Source organism: Amblyomma americanum, chromosome 1 (genome assembly GCF_052857255.1).
Source record: "Amblyomma americanum isolate KBUSLIRL-KWMA chromosome 1, ASM5285725v1, whole genome shotgun sequence".
Lineage (NCBI taxonomy): Eukaryota > Metazoa > Arthropoda > Arachnida > Ixodida > Ixodidae > Amblyomma > Amblyomma americanum.
In genome coordinates, this window is record NC_135497.1 from 413,382,597 (window position 1) to 413,401,388 (window position 18,792).

At 48.7% G+C, this 18,792-nt stretch overlaps 1 protein-coding gene across 1 annotated transcript; it reads right to left on the reverse strand.

The window, feature by feature from the left end:
* Positions 1–1,904: 1,904 nt before the first annotated feature.
* Positions 1,905–5,015, reverse strand: LOC144124447 (myb/SANT-like DNA-binding domain-containing protein 3). Its single transcript, XM_077657108.1, has 3 exons — positions 4,736–5,015; positions 3,263–3,463; positions 1,905–2,041 (listed from the first exon to the last, which is right to left on the reverse strand). The coding sequence occupies exons 1-3, from the start codon at positions 5,013–5,015 to the stop codon at positions 1,905–1,907; spliced, it is 618 nt and encodes a 205-aa protein (XP_077513234.1).
* Positions 5,016–18,792: the final 13,777 nt, after the last annotated feature.

Genomic DNA, 18,792 nt, shown 5'->3' on the forward strand with positions numbered 1-18,792 from the left:
CGAGGAGCTTTAAAACAATCAATATCAATATACAAGGGGTACAACATCTGGTAGAGGCACTTGGGATTTGGTTGTCATCGCTGTCCATAATAACAAGACAAAAATACATATGTCCCAATAGGCTATATGCATTTTCACCCTGCCATTGTCTCGACATAGACATTGGATTTGAATGAGGCATAAATACAATCCAAAAGTTTGGTCCCAGAAAAACTGCCCCTTTCAATAGGGGTAAAATTAACATGGCATGACTGTACATTAGATTCAACAGATGATCATACATGGTACAACGCTGTTAAGAAACCTATGCGCTATGCAAAAGAAATAATGAGAAAAAAAAACATTGCTGGAAAACGACTGTACCAAACAAAGGAAGAAAAGTAGATTTCAAAACAGCATTCACTTACATATGCAGGAAACCTGGAAATTAGCAAAAAATAGCACTACGTACACTTCAAAACATCAAACAGGAAATGTAGCAGAGGCACTTTTTAAACCTTAGTCTACTGCCGTGGTTCCGGGAAAGAAGTGGCTGGACCACAAGAATGTCTAAAAAGTGCAGTCAACCAACCCCGTAGAAAGTGCCAAGTCGGCCTCAAAGTGGCAGTTACGTCCTCATGAAATAACTCATGGCAGGAGGTCCGCGCTCTTTTTCTCTACTGATTAATAAGAACGACAAAACATTTCTTTCAAACAGAACACATTACTAAAACCATACTGCACAACCATGTGGCAGCTAAAAACAGAATCTGCATGCTTTTACCCTGCATAAAACCATACTACAAACTGGATATAGCAACTGGCTATCTTTAAGGGGGTTTAATGTCCCAAACTGAGTCGGGGTTACGAGGAACGCAGTAGTGAATGGCTCCGTAAATATAAACTCCTTGGGGTTCGTTAACGTGCACTGACATCACACGGTACACAAACCTCTAGAATTTCGCCTCCACCAAAATTCAACCGCAGCAGCTGGGATCGAACCTACGGCTTTTGCGTCAGCAGCCGAGCGCCATAACCACTGAGGCAATGCGGCAGCTTGACTATCCTAAACACTACAGACATTCTGTAGTAAAAAGCAACTAAGAGAAGCTGGATGAGGTTGAAATTCAAGCAAGACTTAAAGGCGCTGTGAAACACCTTCCGAGGAGAGCACATCAACTCTCTCAATCACTGCATTTGCTTGTCATGAACATCCGAGCCAAATAATACACCTCTACACCTGCAGAGAACCCACAATCATGCGCCAAAGTTGGCCAGCACTTCCCGGAGACTTACATGCTCGCGCCCTTCTCCATCGCTCACAAATGCGTATATAAGTTGAGAGATGGCTACTGGTTGCATTCTTTCAGACGTCGGGCAGCTACTATGGCCACGGCCAGTAAGCCGCGTAGCTCTGGTGGGTCAGGAAGCTTTGCACCCCGGAGGTGGGGCCGGCAGAGGAGCGCCGACCTTCCAGCGTGCAAAGTGTGATGAGAGGAGAGAATTCAAATTTTGACTGCAGAGAGCTCAGCCGCTACAAAGCGCATTAAAAAAATTCTTGCTACACAATATTCGTGAACTGGCATGCTTTAACGTCCCAGGCATATTGTAACTTTACTAGAGCCCCTTTCAGAGCTCCTATAAGAGGTTACAAATTTTTCACCTGCTGCGATGGCTCAGGGGCTATGGTACTAGCCTCTTGGCTGTGGCAGCTGCATTCGTTAGGGGGGCAAATTGCAGACTCCTGTGTTCTATGCGATGTCAGTGCACATTAAAGAACACCGTCTGGCAATATATCGACTTCATCTGGCTCTTTATTTGTATACCCCCCCACTTCATCCCTTCTCTCAGGCGACTTGGCCATAGTTGCAGTGCTTTCATTTTTCAGATTATGTCCCCCTGCCCCACCTCCAACATCACCCTCCTCACAGCTCCCCCTTTACTGCTTTTATCTGCAGCTCCAAAAGGATCTTTTTCGACCGTTTCAAGTCATTCTTAAGCTTAAGATTTTCCATCTCGAGCTGATGGACTGCCGCTCGCTTTGCGAGCTTGTCGCGGTGGTCTGCTCGTAAGAGTCTCATCCGCAGCCGGTGCTCTTTACACTTTTGTGCCCTCTCGGTAGAAATATCGTTAAGGCGAGCTGCTAGCTCTTGCTCGACCAGCGACTGCCTATGCATGCCCGCAGTGCGGCTGGTACCTGCTGCGCTTTCTGCAGAGGCAGCAGGAAGCACTGAGGGTGAGGGTGCTGCGGCTGCCGGTGTTGCCGGAACAAAAAAACCGCTTGGCGCAGGTGGCACAGCAGGCGACTGCCTCTGTGAGCTCATGCGGCTGGTACCTGCTGCCCTTGCTGTAGAGGCAGCAGGAAGCACCGAGGGTGCTGCGGTTGCCGTTGTGGCTGATGTTAAGGAGGCTGCCATGGCCACTGGCTCCTCTTCCATTTGCTCATCTTGCTGCGGGCTACCCTCTTCATAGTGCCAGGACCACAGCGGGTCCTCTGCATCACCTAATGCGGAGGAAGTGCTTGCTATTAGACCTTGAAATGAGGGCAAATCCAATGCAATGTCGCTTTAGTTCAAGAAACACTTCAATCTTTGCTAGTACTGTAGGCTACCTTAGCCTTTGAATGGTTTACAATGAAGTGGGTACTTTAAACGCATTCTGCGCTATTTTGTACGCTTGTATTCGTTGCTTTCAATGGCCTTCAGGTGACATTTTACCATTTTTGGTCGTGCAGTAACTCAATCAATGCTTCCGTTGGAGTTCGTTTATGTAACAAAACAGGAGGCATAAAACATGCACTTAGCCTGCTTCGAAGGGAAACATTTCCGGAATACATTCGTCACATACACTGCCAATCATGCTCCTTGGATGACCACCTTAGAAAATATGTTCGGCCAGTGCATTCGCACCTCTTAGCTGTAGCTTTGATAACACTGGTCACACAGGCCAATATTTTTATGACAGGTCAAGACAACACAGATGGCACAGAAAATTGGACAGAAGAGCTCATATGCTCAGAAAAAAACAACAAAATAATAAGCACAGAAGCAGCCTACAACAGCAAAAATGGTCAGACACAAGCGCCAGGCAGGGATGCTGCAATTCATTTTGCTGGAGTGTTTCATCTAATCCTCTAGGCATAAAAACAGAAAAGCAGTACATACACAGAATATGTATTCCAAGAAAAATAATCTCATATATATATATATATATATATATATATATATATATATATATATATATATATATATATATATATATATATATATATAATAAGTTATACCACTGGCTCCTGGAATAGAACCATCTTGAGTGCGCGAAAGCAGGGCGGCCACCGATGGTGCGGGTTGGGACTCGCCGCCTGGGTCTGCTTGGTGGCGATCACTGTCGAAGGGGTTCGCCAAGCGAACCCCCATGTGGGATGCGACACTGCCAACTCTTTGCAGGTCTTCAGTGAGCTGGCTGGGGGCCGCTGAGCCGCCGCCTAGGTATTCACAGAAAGCGCTGTTACAACCACTGGAAAAATCCCTCGATGAATATTCACAAACACTAAGCACATTCGACATGAACGCCAAAGTATCTTTCAGAATTTAAGCGCTACGAAGCAACGAAAACATGCATGTTTATTCGCGCAAGCAGGAGCCTTTTTCTCTGACAGAAGCACGATATTTGCATTTATTTAGTAATACTCTCCGGGTGCAACAACCTTAAACATGCTGACTCCAAACTGCGGGTGCGTGAAAGCTAGATACTAACTGTGGCGGTGAAAACGCACAGCAAGAAAATTGGCAGCACAAGTTCCAGCACCTCACAGTTCACAATTGGTAGCGAGGTGCTGGAAGTGGCAGAGGAACAGGTCACTTAGGGCAACTAGTGACAGCTGATCCGAATCATCAACGGAAATAATAGAAGGATAAGAATGGAATGGAGTGCATATGGCAGGTTTTCTTAGATCATGAATGTCAGTGTACCACTGTTCCTCAAGAGAAAAGTGGAGGCTAACGAAAAGGGTTCAGCTTAAGTTAAGGACAACACAGCGAGCGACGGAAAGCAAAATGGTAGGTGTAACGTCAAAAGACCAGAAGCAGGCAGAGTGGGCAACTTCTTTTCAATTTTAGGGCGTTATTAATGTAGAGCACAGTGGAGCTGGGCTCACTGGCTTCATAGGCAGTCTTTAAAATGCTTAATTTAAGTAACCAAAATCCATCATGTCCCAACAGAAACTGTTAACTGAGCTTTGTTCATGACCATGATTACTAGCATTGAAATAGTATGGATAAACTTTTTTTAATGCAGTCGATCACTCCTTATGTGCTGAGGTATATATATATAGCTGAGGTCAAATTATGAAAAAGGAAATTCGATCAATACCAACGAACGGGAATCGAACCCGCGGCTGCGCAAACAGATCTTTAACGGCTGTTGGGCGAGACCACTACGCTACCGTCGGAGCGAACACACCTCTTGCTAAACTGCTCCACATTCTCGCGCCGTGAATTAGCGTCGTCTTCGACTTTTATTTGCTCCGTCCCGCGGCACTGCCTGCTCACTGTCGTCTTCTACGTAGCACAAATTCATGCTTTCCCTCAGATTCGAATGTCGTAAACATTCTCTGTATTTTTTTTTTTGAGGGGCGGAGGGAGAATCTAGTCATAAAATGCAGGCAGCAAGCAATCGGAACAGTTCTGTAATCTGGGAGAGAACCTCTGAATTTGTCAGCAAAAAAGAATCAAAGATGAAAGAAAACAGGACTTACCGGTCTTAAATATCTCCCGGTTGTCGTCCGCTTTCGCCTTTCGCCACTTATTTTTCCAGTTCTCCCAGCATTTCTTCAGCTGGAGCCATGTCCGTGGGCTCACGTTGTGACTGGAGTTGAACTGGGTTTCTATAAGCTCCCACTCTTTCCTTTTCCGTGCAACTGACACTGCATCAGTTCTCTTGTTCTCTAGTACGGCCTTGTGCTTGTCGACGAGGTCGAGGAGAAGATCTCGCTCTACTCTGGAGAAGTTAATTTTGCCCTTCTCCGTTTTCTCCATCACGCGCGCGTCGCAACACAGCACCAAAGAATAACGCAGTACAGAAAACAAAACACACTACAAATGACTACACACTATCAATAAATATAAGACCAAAATATATACGATACAAGCAGTCAATTTACAATTAAAATGCGCGATAACAATATAAAGCAGAGACAAAGAGCTGGCGATGCTGGCGATGATGCAACCGATGGACGCGCGCGAGCGGAAAGACTACGACGTCGACAGGAGCAGTACTACGCGCGCTACTATAGTGACGTCTTTGTTTGTGGCCAGACAAGTAATATTAGTTCTCCAAGGCTAGGCGAAAAAAACTTTTTGTTGTTGTTAAAACGTTAGTTGAGACTTGTACTATGTATTAGCAGCGCTGTTTTGGCGCTTCTGTTCTTTATTTGTTCATGAATTTATTAGATATACAGAAATGTTTGCTTAGCCTCGTTCCCATGGCGCCTACTTACATCTAAAAGCGCTACTTTCTTAAGTGCTGCTTAAGTGCCGTTTTTGAAACTTCCTTCGCCACTCATACTTTAGGTCCGTTGTACGATCGTTTCGGAGCGCCTTCCGCCTCGTCCGCTTCGGGAACGGAGCTGGCGGATCCGCCTCGTTCGGCGAACGGATGGAAAATTGGTGAACTTCAACTTTCTGGCGGACGAGCGCATCCGGCCGGGGACCGGATTGCAGCTATTGGCTGCTTTTCCCGTGACGTCAGTGACGTCCGAGCCCCTCCTCCCTCCGCCTCGGTTCTGCTCTGCCCCGGCCTGCCGGGGCAAGATGGCCATCCGTCGACTGAACTGGGGAGCGCGGCCTGGGCAGTGGCAGCGATGTCGCGAAGCATATTATATTGTACACATCTTGATATTACCAGTGTTCAGAGCGACTGCAAACTTCGCCGCGTTCAGCAGTGGCGAGCGATAGTTCCACTAGTTGAATTCTGTAATCATCTACGTTGACGGAGTTGACAGAGCGCCTCTTCAAACCGATGCCAACCTGTGCAGTGGCGGTGTCACGAAGTGTTTATTTCGAGCTGTTTTTGGTTTTTGCATGCGTTTGTAATTCCTGCTGCGGCTCTGCAAACCGACGCAAGACCTGTGCAATGGCGGTGTCACGAAGTGTTTATTTCGAGCTGTTTGTGGTTGTGGCAAGCGTTTTGAATTTCTGCTGCGAGTTATTTTCCTGTGCGTGCGCAAGTTTCACAGCATAGCGACAAGTGTCCGCGTAGTGAAAGTGATTATGGTCGGTGCGAGTGCTTTCCCGTCAAATCAGCGATATGTTCATCTGCGAAAAACTCGCAACGCCCGCCGTTTTCCGAATGTTGAAATGAACTTGGAGCTGTGCAGCTGGTCGCTTCCGTTGCGATGGCTGCAGTGATCGTGACCGAGGCGAGCCCACGACGTTGTTTCTGCTACATAGGAAACTGCTGCGTGTGCGACTTGACACGATCTTGGCTGCACGGCCGTCGCAGTGTTTTCTGTTGCGACAACAGCAGCGTCGCCAGTCTTGTGCGTCTTGGTGCACGATACAGTGGTACGTTTTATGATCATGGGTGCGCAGGTTGAGACAGTGTGCCAGCGGCATTATGTAGCCTGTGTGAAAAAAATCGGTGCGCAGTGCAAATGTCAGTTCGGGGGCACCGTCATTTTGTATGTGTGTGTGTGTGTGTGCCACACGTCAAACAAAGGTACCAAAGTGAATTAAGCTGTCTCTATGCTTTTGTTGAAGGCCTGTTTGCCAACATGATTTTGTCAGTGCCGAGCAGTTGTTGAGCAGCAGCGCTTAATGCTATCAGCTGTATTAGTTTATTTGATGAGGCATTATCGAAGCCTTCAAGAGATGTAATCCATGCACATTTGCATGTTAATATGCTGCCTTCATTTGTTTGTGACTGCCTATGAACACGATTATTTGCCTTCAGGGTGATGATAACCCTGGTTGGCCTGCAAGAACTTGTGTCGGCAATGTAGTATGTTCCGGGATTTTCTTAGCCCTCCTCGCATTTTCCACGAGCAGAAATTTATTTGCTCATCAGTAAATTCATAACTGAACATTCCTCACTTATATAAATTGCCTGCAACACTTATCCGATCCCATCTGTTTCATGGTCATGACAGCACTATTCCTGCACATGTTATCAAACAACAGTTACAAGGCTTTTTTAATGCCTTGAAATGTGCTATGCACTGTTGCGTGGCGATTGGCTTTGCAATACCAGTCTGCACTCATTCCTGCGAGCCCTGCAGTATTGACGCAACTCTGGATCAGTTGAGGCTGACACCAGATATAAATTGAACCCATTTCTTTTTTGCTTGGATCGGCTGAAATGGTTGTGGTCATTAGCATTCACAGATTCTCCACTTTGCACTGGAACAAAGTTCTGTTTCTGCCTAACGTGCATGCCTGAAACCAGAGCATTGCATTTTTCGTCTCGTAGTGCGCAAAATCTCTACACAAGGGTCGCTGACGAGAGCCGCCGACAAAAGCAGGAACTTCAACACGCACACCATGGCGATGCCGAAGCGCAGCCTACTAGGCCTAGGTGCAGGTCGCCGAGGAACGGAAAAAAGTACCACGTGACCACGAAAAGAGGTTATTATTTGGGGGGGGGGGGGCGCTCGTACGGGAAGTAGGTTTATGAAGGGGGGGGAGCGCAGTGTGCAGGGATATCGGGGTTTGGAGAGGGGGGCGGGAAAGGAGGCAAGGGAGAAGGTAGTAGGGCGCATACCGATCTGCCCCTTGGGATGCGGGAGCCCGTTTCGGCGCGTGGAGCGATGCTGGCGGTGCGCTCGCGCCGGCTAGGTTGCCACCAGCCGGAGAAGGCTATTGGACAGACGGATATGCCCGGCGCGCCAATCGGCATGCTGGGACCATCCGCCTCGCTCGCAAGCGCCAAAGTGATCGTACAACACCTTTCCGCCTCACGTCCGCCTGGCGGCCGAAAACTGGCGGACCGCTCCCGAAGCGGACGAGGCGGAAGGCGCTCCGAAACGATCGTACAACGGCCCTAAGCCAACGACGCCGGAATCCTTGTGCTTCGAAAACAACCTCGTCTTAGACTAACCGCCGTATTCAAGAACGACACTTAAGTGTGACTTAAGTTCGTGACTTAAGTTCTGAGTAAGGGCCGTTGTACGATCGTTTCGGAGCGCCATCCGCCTCGTCCGCTTCGGGAGCGGTCCGCCAGTTTTCGGCCGCCAGGCGGACGTGAGGCGGAAAGGTGTTGTACGATCACTTTGGCGCTTGCGAGCGAGGCGGATGGTCCCAGCATGCCGATTGGCGCGCCGGGCATATCCGTCTGTCCAATAGCCTTCTCCGGCTGGTGGCAACCTAGCCGGCGCGAGCGCACCGCCAGCATCGCTCCACACGCCGAAACGGGCTCCCGCATCCCAAGGGGCAGATCGGTATGCGCCCGACTACCTTCTCCCTTGCCTCCTTTCCCGCCCCCCTCTCCAAACCCCGATATCCCTGCACACTGCACTCCCCCCCTTCCCTACCTACTTCCCGTACGAGCGCCCCCCCCCCCCCCCAAATAATAACCTCTTTTCGTGGTCACGTGGTACTTTTTTCCGTTCCTCGGCGACCTGCACCTAGGCCTAGTAGGCTGCGCTTCGGCATCGCCATGGTGTGCGTGTTGAAGTTCCTGCTTTTGTCGGCGGCTCTCGTCAGCGACCCTTGTGTAGAGATTTTGCGCACTACGAGACGAAAAATGCAATGCTCTGGTTTCAGGCATGCACGTTAGGCAGAAACAGAACTTTGTTCCAGTGCAAAGTGGAGAATCTGTGAATGCTAATGACCACAACCATTTCAGCCGATCCAAGCAAAAAAGAAATGGGTTCAATTTATATCTGGTGTCAGCCTCAACTGATCCAGAGTTGCGTCAATACTGCAGGGCTCGCAGGAATGAGTGCAGACTGGTATTGCAAAGCCAACCACCACGCAACAGTGCATAGCACATTTCAAGGCATTAAAAAAGCCTTGTAACTGTTGTTTGATAACATGTGCAGGAATAGTGCTGTCATGACCATGAAACAGATGGGATCGGATAAGTGTTGCAGGCAATTTATATAAGTGAGGAATGTTCAGTTATGAATTTACTGATGAGCAAATAAATTTCTGCTCGTGGAAAATGCGAGGAGGGCTAAGAAAATCCCGGAACATACTACATTGCCGACACAAGTTCTTGCAGGCCAACCAGGGTTATCATCACCCTGCAGGCAAATAATCGTGTTCATAGGCAGTCACAAACAAATGAAGGCAGCATATGAACATGCAAATGTGCATGGATTACATCTCTTGAAGGCTTCGATAATGCCTCATCAAATAAACTAATGCAGCTGATAGCATTAAGCGCTGCTGCTCAACAACTGCTCGGCACTGACAAAATCATGTTGGCAAACAGGCCTCCAACAAAAGCATAGAGACAGCTTAATTCACTTTGGTACCTTTGTTTGACGTGTGGCACACACACACACACACATACAAAATGACGGTGCCCCCGAACGGACATTTGCACTGCGCACCGATTTTTTTCACACAGGCTACATAATGCCGCTGGCACACTGTCTCAACCTGCGCACCCATGATCATAAAACGTACCACTGTATCGTGCACCAAGACGCACAAGACTGGCGACGCTGCTGTTGTCGCAACAGAAAACACTGCGACGGCCGTGCAGCCAAGATCGTGTCAAGTCGCACACGCAGCAGTTTGCTATGTAGCAGAAACAACGTCGTGGGCTCGCCTCGGTCACGATCACTGCAGCCATCGCAACGGAAGCGACCAGCTGCACAGCTCCAAGTTCATTTCAACATTCGGAAAACGGCGGGCGTCGCGAGTTTTTCGCAGATGAACATATCGCTGATTTGACGGGAAAGCACTCGCACCGACCATAATCACTTTCACTACGCGGACACTTGTCGCTATGCTGTGAAACTTGCGCACGCACAGGAAAATAACTCGCAGCAGAAATTCAAAACGCTTGCCACAACCACAAACAGCTCGAAATAAACACTTCGTGACACCGCCATTGCACAGGTCTTGCGTCGGTTTGCAGAGCCGCAGCAGGAATTACAAACGCATGCAAAAACCAAAAACAGCTCGAAATAAACACTTCGTGACACCGCCACTGCACAGGTTGGCATCGGTTTGAAGAGGCGCTCTGTCAACTCCGTCAACGTAGATGATTACAGAATTCAACTAGTGGAACTATCGCTCGCCACTGCTGAACGCGGCGGAGTTTGCAGTCGCTCTGAACACTGGTAATATCAATATGTGTACAATATAATATGCTTCGCGACATCGCTGCCACTGCCCAGGCCGCGCTCCCCAGTTCAGTCGACGGATGGCCATCTTGCCCCGGCAGGCCGGGGCAGAGCAGAACCGAGGCGGAGGGAGGAGGGGCTCGGACGTCACTGACGTCACGGGAAAAGCAGCCAATAGCTGCAATCCGGTCCCCGGCCGGATGCGCTCGTCCGCCAGAAAGTTGAAGTTCACCAACTTTCCATCCGTTCGCCGAACGAGGCGGATCCGCCAGCTCCGTTCCCGAAGCGGACGAGGCGGAAGGCGCTCCGAAACGATCGTACAACGGCCCTTAGTCAAACACGGCCGCATTTGCCACGGCTCATTTGCAGCCCCGCCGCTCGCAGGCTCCCCCGCCGTCCCCTCCGGGAGAAAGACGTCGTTATGTTCCGGGTGGGTCCGGCGTTGAGAACAAACGACAGGTTCACCAAAGCCGTTCTCAGGCAGCGGACGGCCGTTTCACCCCGTAAACAGCAGGGGGGAGGGGGGGGATGGGACAAGGTCCCTTGTAGACGCCATCACCTGCATTCGTGGCGCCGCAACCCCGTCGACGGCTCTTTGAAGCCTCTGTAGATTGATGACTCCCAGTGGCTTGAATATTCTTGGCATGTTGGTGTCTCCAAACGTAACAGCTCCTCCGCGGCAAGGACAATCTCGATCGGCCAGTGGTCACAATCACTGGTCGAGGAGAGATTGGAGTTGTAGCGTGGGAGGCCCTTCTTGATCTTCTCTGTGAGCACAGAACAGAGTCGTAAACCTCGTACAACAGAGGCATTAGTGAAACCAACCACTCAACATAGCGCCACTCCCCAGGCAGTGCCCAAAATTCACCCGAGAGCCGCCAGGCTGTTATGCAAAACGACTGCAGTGTCGACATGAACGTAAGCACAAAATGTTATAGCTGACAGCAATAGTCTCGGCTACTAAGATCAGCTTCCATGTCTGCCAAATTCGCTGCCAAGGCCCGATTCTCCGTATACGACTTGAAGAGGGGTGGCAAATTTGGAAGCAAAACTAGAATAAACAAACAAATTGGCACCTCAATTGTGCCCGAATTTAGGGTCAAGAGAGCGTCCGCGTCTCATCTGATGTCGCCAAAGACAGACTGCCAAGTTGTAAAATACGCGGTGGCGTGTCAAAGCCTACAAATTTTTGATTAGAAAGTCTATTCCTTATCAATCAAAGCTTTGATCCCCTTATACAACCAGAATACCTATAGATTGTTTAAAATTTGGCCCATGCTGAAATTAATCCACTGGCTCTTTTCAAATAAGCTTGACGCTCGAGTCTAATAATCAACTGTTCGAGTTGAACTCAGAAAGACGCGACTGCGCATCGCAATCCTTACTCCTTCCCGTGCTGGCGAGAGACTTCTCCTAAACTCAATGGGTCAGACATGCACCTCGTCACCATCACTTGTACAGAAAGCTGCTACAGCTGTTCTCCGCAGAATTCTGTAGCCTCACTTCGTTCGCTTATTCTTTGAATACCAAAATCGGCTAGCTAACCAAGCGCCGCTAAACACAGCTACTCAAATGGGCACAAATACACATACTTTCATTGCCTCTGCAATGCGTTAGCTACACTGTCGCGAATGAGACAAACGTTTACCTAACTATGGCCCCCCAACAAAACTTGTCTTCTGGTATCTGCTAAAGATACAAAGCGAATCGTGTGCTCAAAATTCAAACACAAAGAAATTTGCTTGCTCGGAACGGTTTTACATAAGCAAACAGCTCATCATCAACTCCGGAAATGTCTTCGCTGAACTCCTGTGAGTGCCTTTATTACTTGGTAGCATCTCAAATCGACGCACGTACTTTATAACCCAATGGCGCAATTACCTTTATTTAAGTGTTAAGAAAACAGTAACACTTGATCAAATCCAAATTTTTAACCGAAAACAAAGTAGCATTTCCTTCCTCGATTTTACACGCACACAAACGAAAGAGGAATAGTAATAATAAAAAAACAGCTCCTTCGAATGGCTACGCGGGGTGAAACATGGCTCACCACCCCCGCGTCGAAAGGATTAGTCTTTCAGCCGCGCCCGCAGGGGTCGCGCTCTGACTGATTGTACTGCTGTCAACTCGTGACAAAGGGCAACTGAAAAAAGACATCCCTGATTGCTACTGTCATCTCCACAGCCCCGCGACGCGCTCATGCAGTGCCGATAACCGATTCCGGGCGACTGACAGCGACCGGAGCGAGAAGCTGCTCTCTGTTCTCGCCCCAAGCAAGCCCGCCTACCCTTTCGCCCTGCGCGCTTCCTCGAATACAGTGCGGAAAGTGCAGGACGCATCCTTCTCCAGAGCGCACGCTGAACACGCCTGCGTGCGCGGTCTCTGTTGCTCGACCCCTGAGCTCACATGCGCCGGGTGTCCCGCAAACTAGCGCCTTCTGATCGTTCGGGTAGATTTCCTTTCTTCCTTACCGCCTTTCTGTCTGGTCGGGGTTGTCTGCGTCTTAACGCTGGCCGATGCCTTTTCAAGAACCTCGCTCCTGTTCTGCTTGGTAGACGCCTTCTCTTTATGCTACTGCGGTCACCTTTAGAAGCACCTGCGCGTGTCGCCTGACCAGTAACTTTAGCTGCAAGATTACAAGGTCCAATGCGGGAAGAGTTTTCTTTTCCTTCTGCCGCATTTTCATGTATGCTAACATTAGCACCTGCTTTTGCAGCTGCGTTTAGGGCTTGACATTTCAACCGCTTTTTTTTTTTAACTTGCCCTATACCTTTTTTTACGCCTAGACTCTTCTGTTTGCGCCTCCTGACCACAACTAGATTCATCTAGGTTTCCTGCTCGGAGACCTTCATCCAGTTGCAAACTGGCCGCTTTGCCTTCGCGGGCCAGTGTCAGCTCCCCACTGCTGACAGACGTACCTTCCGCTGCCCCCGAGTTGGGCAGTTCGCTTTCCTGAAGGCAGTCCACCGCCCGCTTATCGGCCTGAGCGCTTACCCCTGAAACGCCCTGCTCGTCTGCAATGTAGCTTTCGTCCTCTGTCTCCGCGTGGCTTTCGATATTGCGTTTCAACATTACAGCTCCGCAATCTTCATGACGGTTGTGCGCTGTTTCACAATACTGTTATACGTCGTCACGTCTGTCCAACTGGAACGATCCGGCCTGACTCGCTCTCTCTGGAGTCTTGCCTCTAGAGATCTCACCTTCCAGTTTCTTTCGCTCATACGCGAGCTGTAACCTTCTGAGCTCCCGCTCCTTTTTCTCGGCCGCTAGCCGTTGTTCCTCTATTTTTCTTCGCTCATCTTCCTTTTTCTTTCGCTCTGCTTTGAGGAGTTCCCACCTATCGCTAATTATTATTTCCTCAGCGGTTTCCAAGAGCAATTTGCAAATGTCCGTCTTTTTGATCTTAACCCCTACATCTACATCCAACTCTTCGCACAATGACAGCAAATCTCTTCTTAGCAACTTCATTAAATCCATGTTTGCTGCTCTGAGCCTTGACTTTGCTGAAGAACTGTTGACGTGAGCTACACACACTCGTCTCACTGATCAACTTCCCTCGATTCCCAGCAGGTCAAAGTTATTAAACCAAACATTTGAAACCTAGCGAATCTCAAGCTAAGTTCGAGCACTCACCCATGGAAGCAACACCACGCCGCATGGTCGATCCAACCGCTGCCAACCAGTTGTTAGAGGTGGGGCTCCATCCCGTAGCAGGAAACCGGTGTTGGGAGATTGCGCTTCGATCCCACCGCTGCCACCAGTTGTTATGTGTGGGGCTTCTCTCCCGTAGCAGGCCACTGGTGTTGGGGGATTGCGCTTCAATCCCACCGCTGCCACCAGTTGTTAGATGCGGGCCCTTGGTTCGCCTGGGCCGTCTCTCGCCAAGGTCGATGTCCACGGGTTCCGGAACGGGAGACTGCTGTTGTGGGGTGACGAAGAGATGAGAGGGCCTTCGAGGTGGAGAAGAGACTTGAAGGGTTTATTTACATTTTTACATAGTTCGAAAGAGTGATTCGGGAGCTGGTTGATCACACGGCAGATCGCTGCTTAAATAGGGTCCACTGTCCCCAGGTCCTTAGTTTGGAAATTTAGTTCATTAAAAATGCGTCCAATCACTGTGACGTCGATCACGTGTCCAGTCTTTAGGGTCCGCCTTCCAGGACGCCCCGAACAACACACTCTTGCCACTTCTGGCAGGTTATGGTCCGCGCTGTCCAGGCAGCAGGGATGAATAGCCCGAAGGGGTCCCATGGCAGCGTCGAAGGTCAGTCACCTGCACTTCACAGCGGTAGCGTGGGAACTAAAGGTTGCCACTGCAGTTTGCAGAAGGTTCCACGTATAAGGAAAAGCACTTAGTCTAAGACGAGGTTATTTTCGAAGCACGAGGATTCCGGCGTCGTTGGCTTAGTGAAACACGGCCGCATTTGCCACGGCTCTTTTGCAGCCCCACCGCTCGCCGGCTCCTCCGCCGTCCCCTCTGGGAGAAAGACGTCGTTATGTTCCGGGTGGGTCCGGCGTTGAGAACAGACGACAGGTTCACCAAAGCCGTTCTCAGGCAGCGGACGGCCGTTTCACCCCATAAACAGCGGGGGGGGGGGGAACAAGGTCCCTTGTAGACGCCATCACCTGCATTCGTGGCGCCGCAACCCCATCGACGGCTCTTTGAAACTTCTGTCGCTTGATGACTCCCAGTGGCTTGAATATTCTTGGCATGTTGGTGTCTCTAAACGTAACAGGGTCAAGCACAAGTGCTCAGATGTATTGTCGAGAATGTCCTTTTTCTTGATTGCGGAAAAAAGAGATACGTCGATCCCGATGTCAGTGCTGGCATCGACGGACACCGGCGCAAAGCGTCGCAGGAAGTTCTGAGCTAGCATCCGAACGATGAACCTTCTCTCAGATACAGTGTGGAATAAACGTGCTTTCATTCATTCAGTGTCTACAGCCTACTTTGCGAAGTCTAGGCATGGGGAGTATACGAAGTGAACACGGTGAAACGGCAGCAGCAGTGCCAGGTCCGGAGCCAGTCTAGTCTAACACATTGTGAACACCTGTGAAACGTGCCTACGCTATGCGGGTTATTTGGGTCGGAAGATGCTCTGACGTTAGTGAACACCCGTTGAGGCCGCTGTACGATAACTTTTTTCCGCATGCGCACGCGTCGTTGCGACAGTGCGCAAGGGCCAAACAATGAGGCGCATGAACGCATCCGCCTGTGCGCATGGAGTTTGTCAACTTCAACTTTTTGACGTACGAGCGGATGGTGCCAGGCCGCACCTCCTCAGCAAGATAGCCGCCCGCGAAGCGGAGTGAGAAACCAGGCCTAGTAGGTGGTATCTCTGCCTAGAAACACATAATATTGGCCTCATGTAACTATTACGAGTGTTGACAGCGACTTCGAGCTTCACTGTGTGCAACAGCGGCAAGCGGCAGTTTATCCCAAGTGGTTTTATCGCTGTCTACACAGGGTTGACCGAGCAGCCTTCAAGCCTACGCTGTCTACGCAAGACGTAACAGTGCGGGTGTCGCAAAATGATTGTTTGGAACCGTTTGTGATAGTTACAAGTCTTCTTTATTCGCACGAAGATCTTCACGAACAGCAGCGAGAGGCAGCTCCCCAGGATGAGTTTCCTGTGCATACAGCAATCTTCACAGCGCAGTGACAAGTGTCAGTGTAGTGAGAGGGATTGCAGTCGGAACCAGTGCTTTTGCGTCAGTCAGTGGTATCGCCTGCAAGTATAATTACGTTAGAAAAGCTGACTACGCACGCCTTGCTTTCCGAATGCTGAAATGAACTCAGAGCTGTACAGCAGATCCTGGTTCAGGTGCACGCGTGTGTACTGAGTTTGAAAACTGCCGTGAGGGTGGCGTGACGAAATGAACTTCGTGCTATGCAGTCAGTCGCATTCGTTGCAGCAGTTGCAGTGATCGCGAGCACAAGTCGTTGTGCTGCGGCGTAGCCACCACCGATATTGATCGCAGTTCGTGTGTACTGTGCTAGACAACCGCCGTAAGTGCTATGAGACCATTCTGAAACTTGTGTTTTCGGTATGCAAACCACCTCGCCTGCACGGCCACTGGGCTGTTTTCTGCCGGGACTAAAGAAGCGTCGGCAGCATTCTGCGGCATTGTGCTCCATAGAATGCAATTTGCGACTGTGAGTGGCCGGATTACGATGGTATGTGGGCGGCACTGTGAAATCTGTGCGAAAACATCAGTGCGCATGGCAGCTCTCACATCTGGAGCGCGTTTTTTATTTCCTGTCGGCTAAGTGGGCCCATATCTTCAATAAATATTTGCGTGACAAATTGAATGAATCTAACTTCTCCTGCATGTGATCAAGGTCTGAGCCAAAGCAGTAGTGTTAAGCTTGGGTTGTAACATGTTATCACCAGATCGGGAACACTTATTTATGAAGAAAAATCATTGTCGCAAGTCATTCACCGGTGTTTAACAATGCAGAAGTGTCTAATATGGGCCCACTAGGGCAGCTCTTCTTCATGAGAATTTCATTTTATCTGATGCCAAAAAAGAAAAAAAAAGACCACAGCAGATGCTTACGCTTCTCAAAGCAAGCAACCCATATATAAATTTGCCTTATTAATATGAGCACTTTGGTTCTGGATGAGAACTTTACATTCCATAATAGTTTTCCATAATAGCGAATCATGATTAAAAATGAAAAGCATTTTCAGTAAACTGCTGTGGTTACAATTTATTTTTTGCTCAGCAGCGTGGAGTGAAGTTGAATTTTAGACAAATGCTTGCAATATTAAGTGCATAATCGTGGTTGCCATGGCTATTGGTAAAATGCAGCGACGTCGAAGTGCTTCGTGAGCCATGACAATCGGGATAGAAAACGTGCTCGTTGAATCAGCACCTGATCCCATATTTATTGTTGCTTTCCCTACACCGCTGTCCCCGAGGTGCTCAACAACTTGGCTTTATTGGTGTCGAACAGTTGTTAACTAGCGCTTCCCAAGTAAGCTGTACCAGCTTGTGTAAGACATTCTCGAAGCCTTTAGAAGCATATGCCATCAATGCACATGCACACATGCATATGCTGCGTTCATTTACCTCTGACTGCCTGCAATGAAAATTATTTGCCTGCTGGATGAAGGCGATGGTGGGCCTATGAGAATGTATTTGTCAGAAATGTAGTATGCTTCCTAGATTTCCTTCGCCTTCTTTGCATTTGTTGCATTTCTAAATTTGTTTGCTTGAATGTAGATGCTTGTTTGCACCTTCCACGATGCTCCGCTATTGGTTTCTGTGGACACATATCTGTTCACATTTGTCGTATGGTCGTGACAGGGCCATATTTGTGCATATTGCCGAAACCACGTTAACAAGGCTTATTTTGATTTTTCAAAATGTGCTATGCGCTATTGCACTGTGGTTGGCCCTGCAATGCTGACGTTGTGCTGTTTCTTAAAGTCCTAGAGTGCCGGTGTAGCTATCGACCTATCGAGGTAGAGATAACATTTAATTTCACCCCATTTGCTTACTGCTTGGATAGTATTTGCAGATTCCCTGCTTTGCACCTGTGCTGATTTCTCCTCGTGCCCGACATGCTTTAAATCGAGTAGCTTTTTTTCTTCTTGCCGTGTGCTCTGTTTTAAAAAACCCATTAAATTAGAGTTGCAAGTAAACATCTGTGAGATAGAAAGGTTGTACAGTCATCTAGCGGCTTAATTAATTAATTTGTGCAGTAAACAAAGTGCGCCAGGAAATGAGTCGCCGAGCCTTTCAGTGCCAATGATTTTGACACCAGAAAAAGAAGTCCTTTGTCAGTCAGAAAGTGCAAGCGGAGAGAGTCGGCCTGTCTGGCAGTTCAAGGTCTAACAAAAACTGCACGCTATGATGCAAGTGGTATTAGGGCAATTCCAGGGTTCAACAGCCATATGATTCAGTCTGTATTTGTCGCTAAACACTTCTAACAGTCCTTGCGCTGTGTTATAGTATCTGGTTACCACAGTCCGGACGTTCGCATTGCAGTCCATATTACACGACAAAAATATGCGGGTTCCAATGGGCTTTGTGCATTTAAACCCTGTCAGTTGTCCAAGCAGCAAGTTTTCATGTTGAGGCATGCAAGCTTTGATAAAGTTTCATCCCCAGAAAAACTGTCCATAATTCAAGCCATCATATTGCAGGAGGCAGATAATTAACGAGGCATGGCTGCATACAGCAGAATGTGGTAATTTTTTTAGTTCTGATAATATCACAAGCACCAAATCATTGCACCATTTCTATGACTAGCATGGATTCTTAATCGTGAAAAACACTATATACTCTTACACGGCTAAGTTGTTGTGGCCCATTAAATTGTTCCTTCCAGATCGGTACGCTTTTTGAAAAGCATTCCTGTGATAGCCAACTTTTCGTTCTTCGTGACATACACTTGCACCTTAGTCTCTTTGAGAAAGCATGCGATAAAATCCTTTATAAAATAATGCTTTGCATAGTACTATTCTGAGCGGGATTTAAGTGATCCTAGCCAGCTAACAGCAGTTGGC

What these genes read in the sequence shown, in the direction of transcription:
- LOC144124447 (XM_077657108.1), bottom strand. Translation starts at nt 5,015, where the DNA reads ATGGAGAAAACGGAGAAGGGCAAAATTAACTTCTCCAGAGTAGAGCGA. An exon ending in CCGGGAGATATTTAAGACCG is followed by an intron (nt 3,464 to 4,735) that starts GTAAGTCCTGTT and finishes GTGAATACCTAG; the next exon opens with GCGGCGGCTCAGCGGCCCCC. An exon ending in TTCTATTCCAGGAGCCAGTG is followed by an intron (nt 2,042 to 3,262) that starts GTATAACTTATT and finishes TCTTACGAGCAG; the next exon opens with ACCACCGCGACAAGCTCGCA.